Source organism: Erinaceus europaeus, chromosome 19 (genome assembly GCF_950295315.1).
Source record: "Erinaceus europaeus chromosome 19, mEriEur2.1, whole genome shotgun sequence".
Classification (NCBI taxonomy): Eukaryota; Metazoa; Chordata; class Mammalia; order Eulipotyphla; family Erinaceidae; genus Erinaceus; species Erinaceus europaeus.
This window is the reverse complement of record NC_080180.1, coordinates 4,789,676-4,807,818: the sequence shown is the minus strand read 5'-3', so window position 1 is coordinate 4,807,818 and position 18,143 is coordinate 4,789,676. Positions and strand designations below refer to the sequence as shown.

General features: G+C 50.5%; 1 protein-coding gene across 5 annotated transcripts in view; it reads right to left on the bottom strand.

Annotated features, from left to right (window-relative positions):
- Positions 1 to 18,143, bottom strand: part of TGFB2 (transforming growth factor beta 2) — a 75,187-nt gene that overhangs the window by 28,027 nt on the left and 29,017 nt on the right. For all 5 annotated transcript variants that reach the window (XM_060178452.1, XM_060178450.1, XM_060178451.1 and 2 more), the window contains one exon: positions 1,399 to 1,562. In XM_060178452.1, coding sequence (XP_060034435.1) covers positions 1,399 to 1,562 — 164 coding nt within the window. The remainder of the gene's footprint in view (positions 1 to 1,398; positions 1,563 to 18,143) is intronic.

Here is an 18,143-nt window from a genome sequence, read left to right as displayed (position 1 = left end):
TCATTCTGGCACACGAGATGCTGATGGTCAGTCTCAGGCCGTCCTGCTTATCAGCCCAGAATTCTATCACTGTGCCATTCCCAGTGGCATAGGCTGCTTCGAGCTATTTATATAACAGAAGCCTGAGACAGCCAGGACAGCAAGCCGTGTCTTCTCAGACCCTGCCACAGCTCTATCAGACTGCTCTGCAGAGGCAGGAGAGAAGTGAGGTCCATGCCCTCTGCCCAGTGAAATATGACTTCCACCGATGCTCCAGAGACCTTCCTACCCTGGCAGGCAGGATGAGCAGAGGCCCTGCCCCACAGAACTAAGGCCGAGCCCACCAAAATGCTAGCGAGGTCTTTACGACCTGGTGTCCCCACCCTAGGAGCCTGTCAAGATATTTCATAGGCCAGATGACCCCAAAAGCTTGGGTTATGTCTTAACTAGCTGAGTGATTCCTAAATGAGAATCATCACCAGGGCATCGCCTGAGAAACTCTGTGAACCTCATCTGTCTGGAGGACAGCTGCCCTGTCTCCAGAGAGAATCAGAATCCCCATGAGGGGGACCATAGGTGCTCCTTCTTGGAGCCCCTCTGGGACTCTCACACTTGGAGAAGACACATGAGAGTTGGCCTGCACATCTCCACTTGTGTATGCATACCCATACATGAGTTCCCCCCCCCTCTCTCTCTCCCACCACCCTCTCTCTTCCCCAGCTTAAACCACTGCTCTGGAAAGCCCTAATAAGCAACTTCACCCCCTGAGAAGCTGGATGAGGACGTCATTCCCCCTCCTCCATAATGCAAACTGCCAACTGTGTGCCAAGTACTACGGTGACCAGATAGCAGCTAGAAACCAGAGGCTCCTTCTTGTGAAAATCAGAGTTCTCCAAAGAGCTGAAGTCCTGCTCTAAAGAGTGGTGTTCAGCCACCTAAAATCCCTGTACTATTGCCATCAATCATCAGTCATCACCATCACCACCACCATCACCAACATCACTACCTCTATCATCACCACCATCAATACCACCATCACCACAACCATTAACATCATCACCACCACCAATATCACCACAACCATCAACATCACCATCATCACCACCATCACCACCACCACCATGATAACCAACATCATCACCACCTCTATTATCACCATCAATGCCAACACTGCCATCACTACCACCATCATCACCACCACCACCACCAATATCACCACAACCACCATCCTCATCTTTGACACAGCTACCCACCAACTATACTTAAGGAGATGATAAAGATATTCAAGTTGCCTGAGAAAAACAATAAGGAGTCTGCGGACGCACGGGAGCGGTTCCCAGCAGCTCATGGCAGAGGCAAGTTCAACTGCCTCCTCCTGAGCATGAGGGTCCCAGCAGCTCACCGCAGCAGGTGAGATACCTGGTACAGCTCGATCCGCTGCTCAGAAACCTTGGCTCTGGAGTTCTGGAGGCGGAAGACTCTGAACTCGGCCTTCACCAGGTTGGAAGCGTTCTTCTCCATTGCCGAAACGTCAAAACGCACGATCCTGAAGTAGGGTCTGTAGAACGTGGGCGGGATGGCATCTGCAAAGAGCAGGGCGGATGGACGTGACAATCAGGAAGCCACTGCCAAGGGGCAAGGAGGGGTGGAGGGAACGGGACTCGCAGTTGATGGAAAGGGATCTACAGCACAATTCCATTTCCAAACAGGGAGAAAGAAGTGTGTGCCTCTGGTTACAGGAGCAGCGGATGGACGGAGATTAACTAACCACTTCCAGCTCCACAGAGCGCATGTGAGCCCTTTGCTCTAGAAGCTGCTGAATGGAGACCCTAGAAGCTGGGTTGTGTGTGGGGAGGAGGGTTGCTTTCACCAGATGTGCAGAGAGTGAGCTTCCCAGGTCTGAGCCCTGTGCTTTTTCTCTGAAGCACTGGCCTCTGAGTACTCTCCCTTCCCACTTCACAGGGTGCCCTGAATCTGCAGAGGAAGCCAAGCTCAGGGGCCCACGGCTGTGTGGAAAGGTCCCGGGACCCTCTCCATGTGGTGTTGGGCCAGTGCTGAGCTAGGTGCGTGGCAGGCCCTCCAGGGAGCTGGCACAGTGGGGCTCCTGGCTCAGGGGCAGGGCCTGCACATGGGACAAGCCAGGACACTGTGGCAGCTTTGGTACTGTGCCATCTCTCCCTCTCTCCATCTCCGTGTCTCTGTCTATGCAGACAGTGAGGTTACAGCATGTGTGAAGCCCCAGGGACATGCCCACTGTCCTTCCAGTGGCCTCTGGCCTGGGAGACCAACTGCCCCCCACCTCTCCACCCACCTCATCACTGAACAGCCAGTTCCAGAGCCAAGGGCAGAAGCTGCTCTGAGGCACAGATGCCCGGCAGTGACAGTGACCCAGGGGAGCAGGAGGAAAAAGTGACTTCTGCAGGCAGCTCTGGGGGACCATGGTAGGCTGGCCCTTCCCTGGGACTGCTGGGATGTGGCCTCAAGGTGAGAGAGAGAAAGAGAGAGAGAGAGAGAGAGAGAGAGGAAGAGAGAGGGAGAGAGGGAGAAAGAGAGAGGGAGAGAGAGAGGGAGAGGAACAGAGAGGGAGAAAGAGAGAGAGAGGAAGAGAGAGGGAGAGGGAGAAAGAGAAAGAGAGAGGGAGAGAGAGAGGGAGGGAGAGGAAGAGAGAGAGAGGAAGAGAGAGGGAGAGGGAGAAAGAGAAAGAGAGAGGGAGAGAGAGAGAGAGAGGGAGGGGGGTGCTCAGTGCCTGCATTATCAATCCATTACTCCTGGAGGCCATTTTTTCCCATTTTTGTTGCCCTTGTTGTTGTTATTGTTATTGTTGTTATTGCTACCATTGTTGTTGGATAGGACAGAAAGAAATGGAGAGAGGAGGGGAAGACAGAGAGGAGGAGAAAAAGACAGACACCTGCAGACCTGCTTCACCGCCTGTGAAGTGACTCCCCTGCAGGCGGGAAGCCGGGGGCTCGAACCAGAGTCCTTGTGCCGGTCCTAGCGCTTTGCGCCATGTGCACTTAACCCACTTCGCTACCGCCCAGCCCCCTCAGAAATTCTTCAGTGAGAGTCACTGGAGGGAGGGAGAGGGTGATGGCTCACTGGGCAGAATTCAAGTTGGGAGTCCCACACACAGCGCCTGGGGAAGCTTTATCTATGGTGGTGTCTCTCTCTGTCACTTTCTTTCTTTTTAAAAATACATTTTAATTTTTATTATTTTAGAGAGAAAGACAAAGATAAGAGTACTGCTCAGTCCAGGCTTATGGTGGTGCTGGGGATTTAACCTGGTATTTTGGTGACTCAGGAATGAAAGCCTTTTTTGTATAACCATTATGCTGTCTCCCCATCTCCCTGTCTCTCTCTCTCTCTCTCTTTTCCCCGTTGGCACCAGGGTTATCACTGGGGCCCATTGCCAGCATTATGAATACACTGTTCCCATAAGCCATTTTTTTCCTTCCTTTCTTTCTTTCCATTTTACTTGATAGGATAGAGAGAAATTGAGAGGGGAGGATATATATATATATATATATATATATATAGAGAGAGAGAGAGAGAGAGATAAGGAAAGACACCTGCAGACCTGCTTCACCACCTGTGAAGTATCTTCCTTGTAGGTGGTAAGTGGGGTCTCAAACCAGGGTCCCTGCACATGGTAACAGGTGCACAAAATCCCAGCCCCACTCTGTTGCTTTCTATTTGAGACTGAAAGGGGAGACCACTCCAAAGGAAGCAGTGGAATCACACAGGTGGGAAGCCCCAGTTGCAATTAAAAGTGATAATGAGATAAACAAAGCCAGCAGAGAGAGCCCTTACAAGCAGTGCCAGCCTTCTCTGAAAGCCTTGCAAGGCACAGCCCAATGCCAGCCCAGATCCTGGGGCGACAGCTCCTTTCCCCAGAGCCTAGCTCCTCACCCCCACCCCACCTTTTGTGGTCCCGGCCCCTTCTCCACCCTCCCCACCACTGCTGCTGGGAGATATCAGGTTGATGGAGTCACTTTTTGGAATTCAGTCTGTGAAATCACAGCCCAGCCAAGCTCTGCCTCCCCACTTGCAGATGGAAGGACTGAGCGACCCATCGGCAGCCTGGGGGAAGAAGCAAGTCTGCTTTCTTCTGAATTCACATCACTCCCCACCACAGCAAAGCCCAGAACCCACAGATAAGAGCACCCTGCGGTGCTTAAGCCATCTTAAGAGGAGTCACTGGGAGGGGACCCCCAGTACCGCATCAGGGTGCTGGTTCCTCTGTCTCAGCAGTTAAATGCACCGGGGCTTCCTCAGAGCCACCTGTCAGCATTAGCTGGAGGAATGTGGGGGTCAGATAAGCCTTCCACATCAACCTCTTCTGAGACAAGTGCAGGCTGGACTCTCAGCCAGGGCACCTGAGGGAAGAGCCCTCTGCAGTGTCTAGGGCCTAGGTTTGAGCCTTTGTTCCCCCACCTGCAGGGGGGAAGCTTCATAAATGCTGAGGCAGATACTGCAGGTCTCTCTCTCTCCTTCTCTCTCTCTCTCTCTCTCTCTCTCTCCCTCCCACCCTCCCTCCCTCTCTGTCTCCCCTTCTCTTCTCAATTTCTCTCTTTCCTGTCAAATAAGTCACTACTTATTTGGCACTAGAAGCAGTGGGTTTGTAGGGCTGACACCAAGCCCCAGCAATAACCAAGCCTGGTGGCAAAAACAGAACAAAATAAATCTTCACCCAAGTGGCAGAGCTGGGGAAAGCCAGGAGAGGGGAGCTGCAGCCTGGGTGGGGGTGGGGAAGCCATGGAAAGGCAGAGCTGTGGACTGAGGAGCCCCTCCTCCCTCCCTCCGTCCCCCTCTGCATCTGCAGAGGTGACAGAAGCCATCTCCCCCACCTCCCTCACGGGTGACATATTTCAAAGGCCACAGAGGAAGCCACCAACTGACACCCTTCCAACTTGAGTGGCAGAAAGATGGGGAATGGCCCCAGCGTGTCCACTCATCAAGCGGGGGACCCCATCTGGTGGGCCTTCCTGTCCTCTGCTGTCCCTCCTCCTCTGTCCGGCTGTCCCCAGCCCTCTTGGGGTCCCCAAGCCTGGCAGTCTTCAGTCCCTGCTGGGTCAGAGGCTGGAGGAAGCCCCTGCATCCTCTGTCCACACCCCTGGAGACAGCTTCCTGCAAGCCTCTGAAGGAGCTTCTCCCAAAGGCCATGGCAGAGAGCCGGGTGCAGAGCTGGGGCAGCCCGGGGAAAGGCCCGCCCCTGTCCCACCGCACCCAGTAGCTAGTGAGGACCTTCCAGACCCTGCGGGAGAGGCAGGAGCACCCAGGGGTGAATCGGGCAGGGCAGGGTGGGGCTGGAGGCCAGGGATGCCCTGTGGTTAACCACATCTCACTGGGATTTTCTGTTCTTTGTGTCTCTGGCTGCAGCTGTCTTGAAAGAGACCTGACTCAGACTGGCCGCATCCAAAGCCACTGGAAGTGCTGGGGCCCAGCGCAGAGTCAGTGGACTTCATGGCTCTTCACTCCACTTGACGCGAGAGAGACAAGAGGCCTCACCTGCCTCTGCCCCACTGCATTGGCCTGAGAGACGGCAGTCCAGTTCCTTGACTGTATTTTATTTTAGGTAGGGATAGAGACAGAGGGAGGAAGGGAGTCGGGCGGTGGCACAGTGGGTTAAGCGCATGTGGTGCGAAGCACAAGGACCGGCATAAGGATCCCAGTTCGGCTTCCCACCTGCAAGGGGGTCACTTCACAAGAGGTGAAGCAGGTCTGCTGGTGTCTGTCTTTCTCTCCCCCTCTCTGTTCTCCCCTTATTTCTCTCTGTCCTATCCAACAACAGCAGTGACAGCAAAAACAATGGAAAGAGAGAGAGAGAGAAGGGAGGGAGGGAAGGAAAAAGGAAAGGAGAGAGAGAAGAAGGAAAAAGAATGGGAAGAGAGGGAGAGAGGGAGAGACAGAGAGAGAGAGAGAGAGAGAGAACAGCACCAGACATGCCCTCAAAGCAGCAAGCTGTCCAGTGAGTTACTGGGTCAAGTACCCCTCTTGCTCTCTGGGTGTGAGGGATCCTTCCTTGTGATTTTTAATTTTTGTATACGTGTTTTGGTAAGTGTCCCAAATCAGAGAATCTCGGGGGTAGAGTTCCACGTGCACCCACTGCCAAAGATCTGGAGACCCCACCACCCCCAGAACCCACCACTGCCCCCGCCCCCAGCCACCATGGTTCTCAGAAAGTCTAGGAGACAGCTGGGTTGCTTTTTATGTTTGTTTTATGTTTGCCAGTTTGCATGATCTAATCATCTGCACTCTACTTATGAATAAAACTCCCGGTACTGTCTTTCAGCTCTACACCCAGTTCGCTCCACAGCATCACCTCCTGCACCATCCCTTTGGTCCCAAAGGAGGCAGCCCCAACCTTCAACAAGTCTAGAGAGCCCTTAGTAGACAAAAGTAGAATTGCCTGACGACCCAGCAGTAGCTCTCCTAGACACAGACCCAGAGGACAAGCAAACGCTGATTCTTGGGGACACCTGCACCCCTATGTTCACAGCTGCATTATTCTCAATAGCCAAGGAGTGGACGCAGCCTACACGCCCATCCACAGACAAGTGGAAGAAGATCTTATGGCTCGATACTCCATGTAATACGGCTCTGTGACTAAAAGAGGGATATTTTTTCTTAAAGCTGGTATCCTAAACCAGCACCCTAGCCTCGGGGCTCATTGGACTTGACCCCATCACCCAGAAACTGTCCGTGCCTCTGCTTGCTGCCTCAAGAAGTCTGTCTCCACAAACACGCTGCGGACTTGTGACAGGAAAACAACAAGAGCCAACTCAGCATTGATCCTGCCCTGGGTCACGGGCCCGTGGGTTCTCCCAGTAGGCTGGGAGATGAGAAACAGCATGGTGGAGGGCCCATGCTGACTCCAATGGCGGGACCGGGAAACAGTGGCATCTGGCACCTGCACTGCCCATCCACCACACCGGAGGCCAGTCCTGCCCAGCTCAAACTCTCACCCACCTAAAATCAGAGCCCAGCACATGTTTATGATACTGAACTCAAACTTAATTTTCTTACACCCAAAACTAATATAAGAGGCTGGGAGGTAGCTGCTAGAATAGACCACATGCCTTACTGGGCCCTGGGTTTGATCCCTGGCACCACATGGGAGCACTACAAATGCACAGGGGAAGCTCTATGGATGGTAGATTGCTGTTGTTTTCCCTTTCTCTCTCTTCTCTCTCTCTTCTCTCTCTCTCCACCTCTCTCTCATTCTCTCTCTTGTCTGGGTGAGGTCTTGGCTCCATATGCCAGCACCACATTAGCTAAGTTTTTAGTTAAAATTTTAAAAAATGCCCTGGCTGCAAAAGAAAAAGTAACTTTATGCTCAACCTTTTAAGCCAGGGAAATGTAAATAGAATAAACTATGAAATATAACTTATAACAGAAGTCAGCAGGATTTATGAAATTCATGACTGAGGAATTAGAGAAAAAACTTTTCATATATGATGGATGGGATTATTGATTAATGTGGTCATGTCAGAAAGTAATCTACTCTAATAAAATTAAACATGCATGCAGTTTCTGATCCAACACTACGGTGGGGCATACAGACTCCAATAATAAACATTCCAGCAAGTAAGAATAAACGGACAACTTAAAACCATTTAAAAATAACTAGTACAAAGGGTGAGTGGTGGGGGGAGTGTTCAGGTCCTGGAACAGGATGGGGGTTGTATTGTTATGTGGAGAACTGAGAAATGTTATGTATGTACAAACTATTATATTTACTGTGGACTGTAAAACATTAATCCCCCAGTAAAGGAATAAAAAAGAAACATATACAAATAAATAAATAGTACAAAGGAATAAATATACAGTGATATCTTTGTGGTATTTTTTGAAAAAAAAATTAAAAATTGATTTCATATCTTAATTATAACCCAATCAACAGTAAGATTTCACATGACTGTTTTCAGGGTCAATCCAGGGAGGTTTCAATGAAGAAGCAGGTAAGTGTGCTGCGTCCTTTGGCTGCAGAAGTCCGTGGTGACACTCAGAGCCAGTGTGGGCAAGTTCTGAGGGTTCCTGTGTCATGTACTAAGCCAACAAAACCAAACAAAATATTTGGCCTTTCTTGTCTTGTTTCCCCCGAAGCTTACACATATCTCCAATGGTTTTTTTCCTCGTAGAAAAACCACTACTCTGCAATAGCCAAATCACTGAATGCACAGGTGAGCAGCCCATGTTCAAGGGTGCAAGGCAGGCATCTTTATGCGCCATGTCACCTGCAGGGGGCAGACTTCACAAGTGGTGAAGCAGTGCAGCAGGTGTCTCTCACTGTCTTTCTCCCTATATGTCTCCATTTCTGTATGCCTTATCAAATAAAAGAGAAAGAATGGGAAAACAAACAAACAAAAAAGCAGACTCTTTTGGGACTGAGGAGAGCACAGGGGTTGGGTGCCCAAGGAGCTCAGGCTCGACACTCATTGATACCATGTGCAGGGCTGAGCAGTGCTTTGAACTCTGCTTCTCTTTCTCAAAAATAAAAAAAGATCAACAATTAGTTTTTTTAAATATAGTCCACAGAATAGCAGTCTTTCTTTGCTGTTGTTACTGTTGTTGTTGTTGGATAGGACAGAGAAAAGTCAAGAGAGGAGGGGAAGACAGAGAGGGGGAGAGAAAGACAGACACCTGCAGACCTGCTTCACCGCCTGTGAAGCGACTCCCCTGCAGGTGGGGAGCCGGGGGCTCGAACGGGGATCCTTACGCCGGTCCTTATGCTTCACACCATGTGTGCTTAACCCACTGTGCTACCGCCTGGCCCCCAAGATAAACAAATTTAATTCACTTAAAAAAGTGAATTAAAAAACTGAAACTTGGCAGTAGCACAGCGGGTTAAGTGTGGGTGGCGCAAAAGCGCAAGGACCGGTGTAAGGATCCCAGTTCGAGGCCCCGGCTCCCCACCTGCAGGGGAGTCGCTTCACAGGTGGTGAAGCAGGTCTGTAGGTGTCTGTCTCTCTCTCCCCCTCTCTGTCTTCCCCTCCTCTCTCCATTTCTCTCTGTCCTATCCAACAACAATGACATCAATAACAACATCAGTAACAACTACAACAATAAAACAACAAGGGCAACAAAAAGGGAATAAATAAATAAATATTTAAAAAAACACACACTGAAACCTATGGTCCCGGAGATGGCACAGTGGATAAAGCACTGGACTCCCAAGCATGAAGTCCTGAGTTTAATCCCCAGCAGCACATGTACCAGAGTGATGTTCAGTTCGTTCTCTCTCTCCTCTTTCTCATTAATAAATAAATAAAAATCTTAAAAAGACATATCTTATTAAAAAAAAAAACTAACTAAACCTAATAATAGTAGACAGACAGACAGACAGACAGAGCTAGCGCATTTAGAGAAATGAGGAGGAGGTGCAGAGAAAGAGCTGGGACTCCCAGCACCAGAGCAAGGATTCTCCCAGGTCATAAGCACGCAAAGCCTGCATCTGCTTCCACTGTGTCCTGGGCAGAGTCACACTGGAGACGCATCATGGGCTCCCGTGTGAGTGTGGGTCACTCTCCTGGCTGAGCAGCCGAGGGCAGGGACCAAACACTCGAGGCTGCCATCATGCCTGGTTTAAAGGAAGGGACCGCCATCTGCTACAACAAAGCCAGAGAAACACAGAGGCCCGAGGCCCATTATAGGACCTCCTCTGTCTAGACGGATGACTAAACAGGGTCCCTCCAGGGGTAGGCTTGAATTTCTTCCATTCAGTCTGTTGAATTTTTAGCAATAAAAGAGAGAGGGAGAAAAAAAAAGAAAAGAAGAAAAAGCCCGAGTGAAGGCTTTTTTTTTTTTTTTGAAGCACAGTTTCAAAGCCATTTGGGCACAGCCTGTAGTGTTCAAGTTTTGAGCAAGAAGTGAGACTGAAATAAGACGAGTCCTAAAAATACTCATGTTGTTTGGCTCAGGACCCCGGCACAAGGCCTGTCTGCCCCTTTTATAGGTCCGGTGACAGCTGCATGAGAGGGGTCTAGTCCAGGTGTCCCCAAAGCCTGGCCAGGGTGCAGCCATGGTCGGCTCTGCTCTGCTCTGCCCTCTCATTCTGCTCTCTCTCCCGTTCCATCTGGGCCTCGGATCCCTGGACTCTCCCACTCCCTTATAATTTGAAAACTGCTACTGACAAGAGTAAAAAAAAAAAAAAATGCAAAGAATTCAGTATCTTTTCTTCCAGACTAACAGATCTAGTCAGACGCAGGTGATGTTAAGATTCTTTTTTTTTTTAAGGATGCTAAGTGGATGCAAAAATGCCCCCTTGCCCCCAGGCAATTCTGAAGTCAGCCAAGAGACCTCATGAACCTATGGCAAACCAGAAATGTGCCTGCTGACCTCTGGAGCAAAACGCAGAGCTCTGTTTCCTCCCTGGAGGCCCCCTGCAGCATTCACTCTCTCCTTCCTCTGGCAGATAGTCACTGGGGGCTCAACCTGTTGCATTTTCACTGGGATGAGGCGGGAAGCTGCCAGACTGTGGAGTTTCTAGAGCGCTGGGCTAGTCCCATTCAGATCTTTTAACAGACATTAAAGGATTAATGCAGGGGTCTAAGTAAGTACTCAGATATACTAGTCTGCAAAGAGAGAAAAAAAAAAAAAAAGCACATAAGCTGTCCTATCCAGGGGAACAGGACAAAAACCCACCAGGACTTTAGAACACACGCTGAAAGGATGAGACTAGCTCAGGATGTACCACGCCGCTCAGGAACTCACTCGAGAAGAAACGGATCACTTCTCTTCCTCAGCCAGAGACCAGAGCTGAGCAAAGCTCAGAGCCCTGATCCACAGCCACTGCCTAGCACTCAAGCCCAGAGCTGAGCTGCCTGCAAGCACTTTGGGGAGAAACGCTGGATTTAAATGCAAAGAGAGAGAGAGAGAGAGACCCAAAATTGCTCATCTTTTTGTCCTTTTTCAGGAATGAGAACCTCATCAATAGAGATACATCTGATTCACACTTCAGTGGACTCTCCTGTGTTGATTCTTTCTAATTTTTATTAGATAGGATAGAGAGAAACTGAGAGAGTTCTCTCTGTCTCCCCATCCTCTCTCAGTTTCTCTCTATCCTGTCAGACTACATTGTCTCTATCATGTCAGACTACATTTCTGTCCAACTCTGTAGTAACTATCAAATTCAAGCAAAACTACAATAGTCATGGGCCCCTAGGAACATGCCTAGCATGGACTTCCTAGCTTCCTCCCACCCTCAGATCCGTAATCTCATCTGCTCTGTCCCTACGTTTTGGTTCCTGTTCATTTTGCCCCACTTTATATCTTGCTGTCTTTCGGCCACCAAGTTCCAGACACTACCATGATTCCATCCTGACTTCTCTGAGCAGACGACCTCACCAATGTGTCCTGGAACCCCACCTCCCCAGAGCCCTGCCCCACTGAGGAAAGATAGAAACAGGCCGGGGGTGTGAATCCACCTGTCAATGCCATGTCCAGCAGAGAAGCAATTACAGAAGCCGGAACTTCCACCTTCCGCACTCACAAATTTTTTCAATCCATACTTCCAGTGAGGGAGTACTGATAGGAGGAAGATGAACAGAGGACTCTGAACTCCAACTCCATCAGGAGCTGGAGAGAGAGAAGGAAAGAAAGAGGGACATTTGGATGAAGTAACAGGGTTATGTGTAGCATGACCCCTGTCTGCAACCTTGAGAGAACTGCTGTAGCTTCCAGTAGAGAGGTTGGGGATTCAGAACTCTGGCGGTGGGGATGGTGTAGAATTATACCCCTGTTGACATGTAATTTTGTAAATCAATATTAAATCACTAATAAAAATAAATAAATAAATAAATATATATATATATATATATTTACTGCCAAAAAGAGGGGGGAGAAAGATAGATACCTGCAGACCTGCTTTAGGGCTCATAAAGCAGACCCCCTGCAGGTGGGGAGCAGAGGGGGGAGGGGGCTGGAACCTGGGTTCCCGTGCTTGGTAATCTGTGTGTGTACTTAGCCGGGGGCACCAGTACCTGGTCCCCTTCTGTGTTGATTCTTCACTCAAAGTCTTACAGCCCAGTGTATCTCTGACCTTAGAGGAGTCACACAAACCCAGGTCTAACTCTACTCTGCCACTCACAAGCTGGGGGGCCACCAAGGGGCATCCTGAGCTCTAACCAGGAGAGCAGCAGCAGGGCCTCTCTGCCAGGGGCAACGTGGAGTCACCCCGGGGCCTGGTGGCAGTATCCAATAGCCATTATTCAATATCTAATGGCCTGGTGGCAGTATCAATAGCCATTATTCAATAGCTGGTGGCCTGGTGGCAGTATCAATAGCCATTATTCAATAGCTGATGGCCTGGTGGCAGTATCAATAGCCATTATTCAATAGCTGATGGCCTGGTAGCAGTATCAATAGCCATTATTCAATAGCTGATGGCCTGGTGGCAGTATCCAATAACCATTATTCAATAGCTGATGGGTCTTATCCTCACTGCTCTTTTTAATATTATGCAGGACAGAATCCATCCTCTTCACCTGCCAACACTCTCACTCAAATATCTGCCTAGTTCTCCGTACTGAAATCTGCCCCTTTTATGATGGGGGTGGGTGGGGGGAGGAGTGAGAGAGAACGCAAGGGTTTCAACAGAAGCTCAGCAAGGCCCCTGCCCTGCCCCCACCTCAACAGGTGTCCAAGCTTTGCTGTGCGCGCGCACACACACACACACACACACACACACACACACACACACACACCACCACCACCACCACCACCACCACCACCACCACCACCACCACCACCACCACCACCACCACCACCACCACCACCACCAGCAGCAGCAGCTGGGAAGCTTCTGGAACTAAAGGTGTTGGTCTCAGCCCAGCCCAACTGAGTCTGAATTTCTGGAGATGAACCCTAGGATAAGTATATGTAGGTTTCTTTTTTTTAATGTTGATCTTTTCTGGGGCTTTGCTGTAATGGGTTAACTTTTTTTTCCTGACATATATATATATATATATATATATATTCCCTTTTGTTGCCCTTGTTGTTTTATCGCTATTGTGGTTACTATTATTCTTATTGATGTCACTGTTGTTGGATAGGACAGAGACAAATTGAGAGAGGAGGGGAAGACAGAGAGTGGGAGAGAAAGATAGACACCTGCAGACCTGCTTCACTGCCTGTGAAGCAGCCTCTCTGCAAGTGGGGAGGCGGGGGCTCGAACCGGGATCCTTATGCCAGTCCTTGCACTTTGCGCCAAGTGTGCTTAACCCACTGAGCTACCGCCCAACCCCTGGGCTAACTTTTTCAAATAGAAAAGAGAGACAGATGGACCCACTTTCCTGTATGCCTCTACCAATCCATATCAAATAATATTGCATCTGCCAATCACAACCTAACCAACACAACAATTGCCACCTCAACATGCTTCACTTCAGACTGTGTCCAAAGACTTCATGTGTGGAATGACAACCCTTCAGCTTCATTACTCGGGTGAGACCTTTCCTTTCATAGTATACTCTAATTCCATCTCAGGTGGTTCACTTTCTAACAAAGTCCCAAAACCTAGATATACACCAGTTTCTGTGAGAGAGAGCATATGTTCACATGTATCTGTAAACTACTGCAAAATATATACCTGAAAGCAGAAGCACACTAGAGTTTGCAGTGAGTACCCCCCTAACACTTCCTCTCCACTATTCCAAGCTTTGGGTCCATGATTGCTCAACAATTTGTTTGGCTTCTTATGTTAACTCTCTTTTCAGTCACCAGGTTCCAGATGTCATCAGGATGCCGGCCAGGCTTCCCTGAACTGAAGACCCCACCAATATGTCCTGGAGCTCCGCTTCCCCAGAGACCCACCCCACTAGGGAAAGAGAGAGGCAGACTGGGAGTATGGACCGACCAGTCAACGCCCATGTTCAGCGGGGAAGCAATTACAGCAGCCAGACCTTCCACCTTCTGCAACCCACAATGACCCTGGGTCCATGCTCCCAGAGGGATAGAGAATGGGAAAGCTATCAGGGGAGCGGGTGGGATATGGAGACTGGGTGGTGGGAATTGTGTGGAGTTGTACCCCTTCTACCCTATGGTTTTGTTAATTAATCCTTTCTTAAATAAAAAAGAAAAAGAAAATAAAAGAAAAGAGAGAGAGAGAGAGAACAGCACTTCACTTCAGCACAGGAAGTGGGCCAGGCCGGACTCGAACCTGGATCACATGCACAGCTGAGCAGAGGCCTTCCCAGGTGAGCTGCCCTGCAGTTGATGCTAGATGGCCCTCAGTTGACTCTGGGAGATGGTGAGCTTGAGCTCCTCTGCCTGGGAGCCATCGGTCTAGGTAAAAGACCCCTGTGCTTCAAGAGCTGGGGTCCTGGTGTGCCTCCCACACACCTGGCCTATTCCAGAAGGTGAGCTGTTCTGGGTGGCTTTTCTGAAAAACAGTTTGTGTCGTCCCTAACACAGCACTGGAGTGGACAGTGCCCACAGGCAGCCCCCCTCAAGAGGGCAGTGGGCAGGGATCACGGGCAGAGTGGACCACAGATTGAGCAGCACCCCGTGCCGTCCACAGCCAACGCAGCCAAAGATTAGTAAAACACACCCCACCAGGCCTCTGGCGGAGGCTCCAAAACCAGCTGAGCCAGACATCGTCCACACAGAGTTCACATTCAGTGAGGCTCCCCGCTGTATCTCCCACACAGCAGGGCAATTCACAGCCCCATGGCCAGCCACGTGCAGGACAATGCTAGCTTTTCTCCCGCCTGGCTCTTTCCCACCGCTGACCTGAGAGCAGGAGGCAAAAGGGTCAGCATGTGCTCTGAGGAAGGCCAGGTGTGCGGAGGACTCTAGATGAGGGAGCCCAGTCACAGTGCATCCAGGGGCCTGACCCGGGGGCTCCCACCCGCTGCCCAGCAGGGAGATTAGGGAACCGCAAAGGTGTGTGCTTACAGCTTACTCATTTATGAACAGACATTTCTATTTATCCCTCTCACGAAAGAGAGAGCGAGAGTGAGAGACTGAACCTTCTACCTTCAGAGCCTCAGGCATGGGATTCTGCTGTGTTCTCTCCTTAGCCCTGTGCCTTTTCTTTCAAGATGTGTTTTGGGATGGAGAGATAGCTTAATGGTTATGCAAAGAGGCTTTCTTGTGAGAGACACCAAATGTTCCAGGTTCGAGCCCAGGCCCCAACTTAACCAGAGCTGTTCTGTCCTCTGGGGAAAAAAAAAAGAAAAATAAAACGTTTTAAAAGGGTAGAGGAAGTAGCATAATGGTCAAGCAAAGAGATCCAAATGCAGGGGCCCGGTGGTGAAACACCTGGAAGAGTGCACATTACAGTGTGCAAGGACCAGGGTTCAAATACCGAGTCCCCACCTGTGAATCAGTTCTGCAGGTCGTCTCTCTCTCTCTGGCCCAAGCCCCATCCCAACCCTAGACCAAGCACAGGGCCAAGCCCTTGCCCTAACCATAGCCATAGGCCAAGCCCTACTGCAAGTGCTAGGCCTACCCAAATGCCAAGGCCAGCCCAAGCCCGTCCACTAACCCAGCCTTATTCCAAGAACTAAACCTAGCCCCTGTCCAAAACAAAGTCCTAGCAATAAAACTAGCCCAAATCAAAAACCTAGCACAAATCCAAGGCCAGGCCCGATCCGTAAACTATACCAGCCCGGAACCATAGCACTAGTCAGAACCATAGGCAAAGCCAAAACCATTGTGCTAGATAGACAATAGCCCCAAGGTCTAGAACTAGCAGAAGACCAAGCACTATCCCTAGCCCTGATATTAGACATAGGCCAAGATTTTACAGAACTCATAGCCCGACACCGAGACCGAGCCCGAGCCCGAGCCCAAGGCCTATACCTAGCCGAAGCCCTAGCCCTAGCCCTAGCTCTAGCCCTAACCCTAGACCTAGCCGTAGCCCTATCCCTAGCCCTAGCTCTAGCCCTAACCCTAGCCCTAGCCCTAACCTTAGCACTAACCCTAGCCCTAACCTTAACCCTAGCCCTAACCCTAGTCCTAGCCCTAACCCTAGCCCTAGCCCTAGCCCTAGCCCTAGCCCTAACCTTAACCCTAGCCCTAACCCTAGCCGTAGCCCTAACCCTAGCCCTAACCCTAGCCCTAGCCGTAGCCCTAGCCGTAGCCCTAGCCCGAGCCCTAGCCCAAGCCGTAACCAGATCCTTCCTTATGCAAGACCAAGTCTATACAGGGCACACTATCTCCCAACCCCCACCAGCCACTATTTTTTAAATTTTACTTTATTAGTTAATGTTTTGCAGCATCATGGAATAACCTGAGGCCTCATATAACAGCTAAGCAACCTCCTTTGGCTGAGTTTTTTTTCCCCCTGCTATTTGAGGGAGAGGGGGAGAGATAGAAATCAGAGAGGGAGAGACACCTCAGCCTCTTCCACCTGTAAACACAAGGAGGACCCCAGAGCTCGCCATCAGCACAGACGTCCTCACAGGCGAGTCAGTCATGCTGTTCCCTTTCCACTGGGGGACTGGGTAGTAGTGCACCCAGCAGAGCGTACATGTTACAATGTGCAAGGACCCGGGTTCAAGTCCCAGGTCCCTACCTGTGTGTGGGGGGGAGCTTCATGAGCAGTATTCTTCAGAAGAACTGCACTCTTTTGTCTTAGCAAAGCCTCCCAGAAAGCTCACTTTGTCTTTTTTAACAGATAAAGAGAGACAGAGAGAAAGTGACCGTTGGCACTGAAGCTTCCTTTGATGGGGGGAGGCTCAAACCCAAGCTGTACACGTGGTGAAGCAGCACACTACCCACGTGGTTTATTTCCCAGGCCCCCTCAGTTTGTCTTCACCATATTTGAGAAACCAGGGTGGAGCATGAATTTATATTATTATTATTAATTATTATTTTGCCTCTGGAGTTATTGCTAGGGCTTGGTGCTTGCACTACAAATTCACTGCTCCTGGCAGCCTTTTATTTATTTTTTTCCATTTTTATTGGATAGGACAGAGAGAAATTGAGAGAGGAGAGGGGAAGACAGAGAGAGGGAGAAAGAAAGAGAGCCACCTGCAAACCTGCTTCGCCACTTGTGAAGCGACACCCCCCCCCCACAGGTGGGGAGCCAGGGGCTCGAGTTGGGATCCTTCCGGGAGGGTTCTTGCACTTCATACTATGTGCGCTTAACCCGGTGTGCCACCGTCCAACCCCGAGCATGAATTTACAAGGAGGGAAATGACACAGCTGCCACTGGGGCTGTGGGAACAAGGCCCACCACCAGGAGGCCCCAGAGTTGTCATGGGGTATGACAACCCAGGACAGAGGATGAGAGGTCACCCAAGGGGACAAGGGCCTGGCAGGCTGGCCTGCACTGAAGGAATGTTCAGACTTGCCTCATGAGGGAAGTCCAACGTGCCCCTTCCCACCCCAACGGCATCTCACCCAACCCCTGCTTCTAAGACGAGACTAAAAAAGACAGGGCTCCACTGCTCAGCTGTCTCGCCCGGAAGGTCTGACATGTCCGAGGAGTTTTCTCACAGGCCTGGCAGCTGCAAGAGGCCAGGAGACGGGGATCTCCCCCGGAAGGCCCTCAGGAACACCCCAACCTCCCCTGAGCACAGAGGAGTGGGTGGGTTTCCAAGGTCTCGGCACTGATGCTGGTAGCAATTACAGAAGAGCGGGAGATGGGAAGTTTGAGAGGAGCCCCCGCTCTTTCCAATGAGAGACAGAAGCACGGGGGCCGGGAGGTTGCTGGGGAGTGTGGAGGGCAGATGCTAACCCCCTAACCCCATAATGGAAGACAAAGTCTTTATTTCTCGGAGTCATAGCTCCCTGGAGGAGGGAGGGGGCTCTTTCCCCTGACCCAGGCCGCTCAGAGACTCGGGGTGTCATGTCTCAGGTCCCAGGGGCCCAGGGTATGTCCGCAAACGCTTCCCTCCTCTTTGCCAGAAGCAGCTGAACAGAAGGAGGAAGCAGACAGACCCTGAGCTCCTCGGTTTACAGTTGTGAAGGTGAATAAAGCCTCACTCACAGAGGGGATGCTGGGAGCCACTCTGAGCCTTTACTCATGAGAATGGGTATTTTCCATAGAATCCGTCCCTTCTGAAGAAGCCCCAGATTAGGTCACTGTAAACAAACAAACAAACAAACAAACAAGAAAACTATCCTGATTCCTGAGATAGCCCACCCAGTAGAGTACATAACTTGACATGTGCGTGAGGATGGGGATTGGAGGCCCAGCACCACCACGCAAAGGGGAA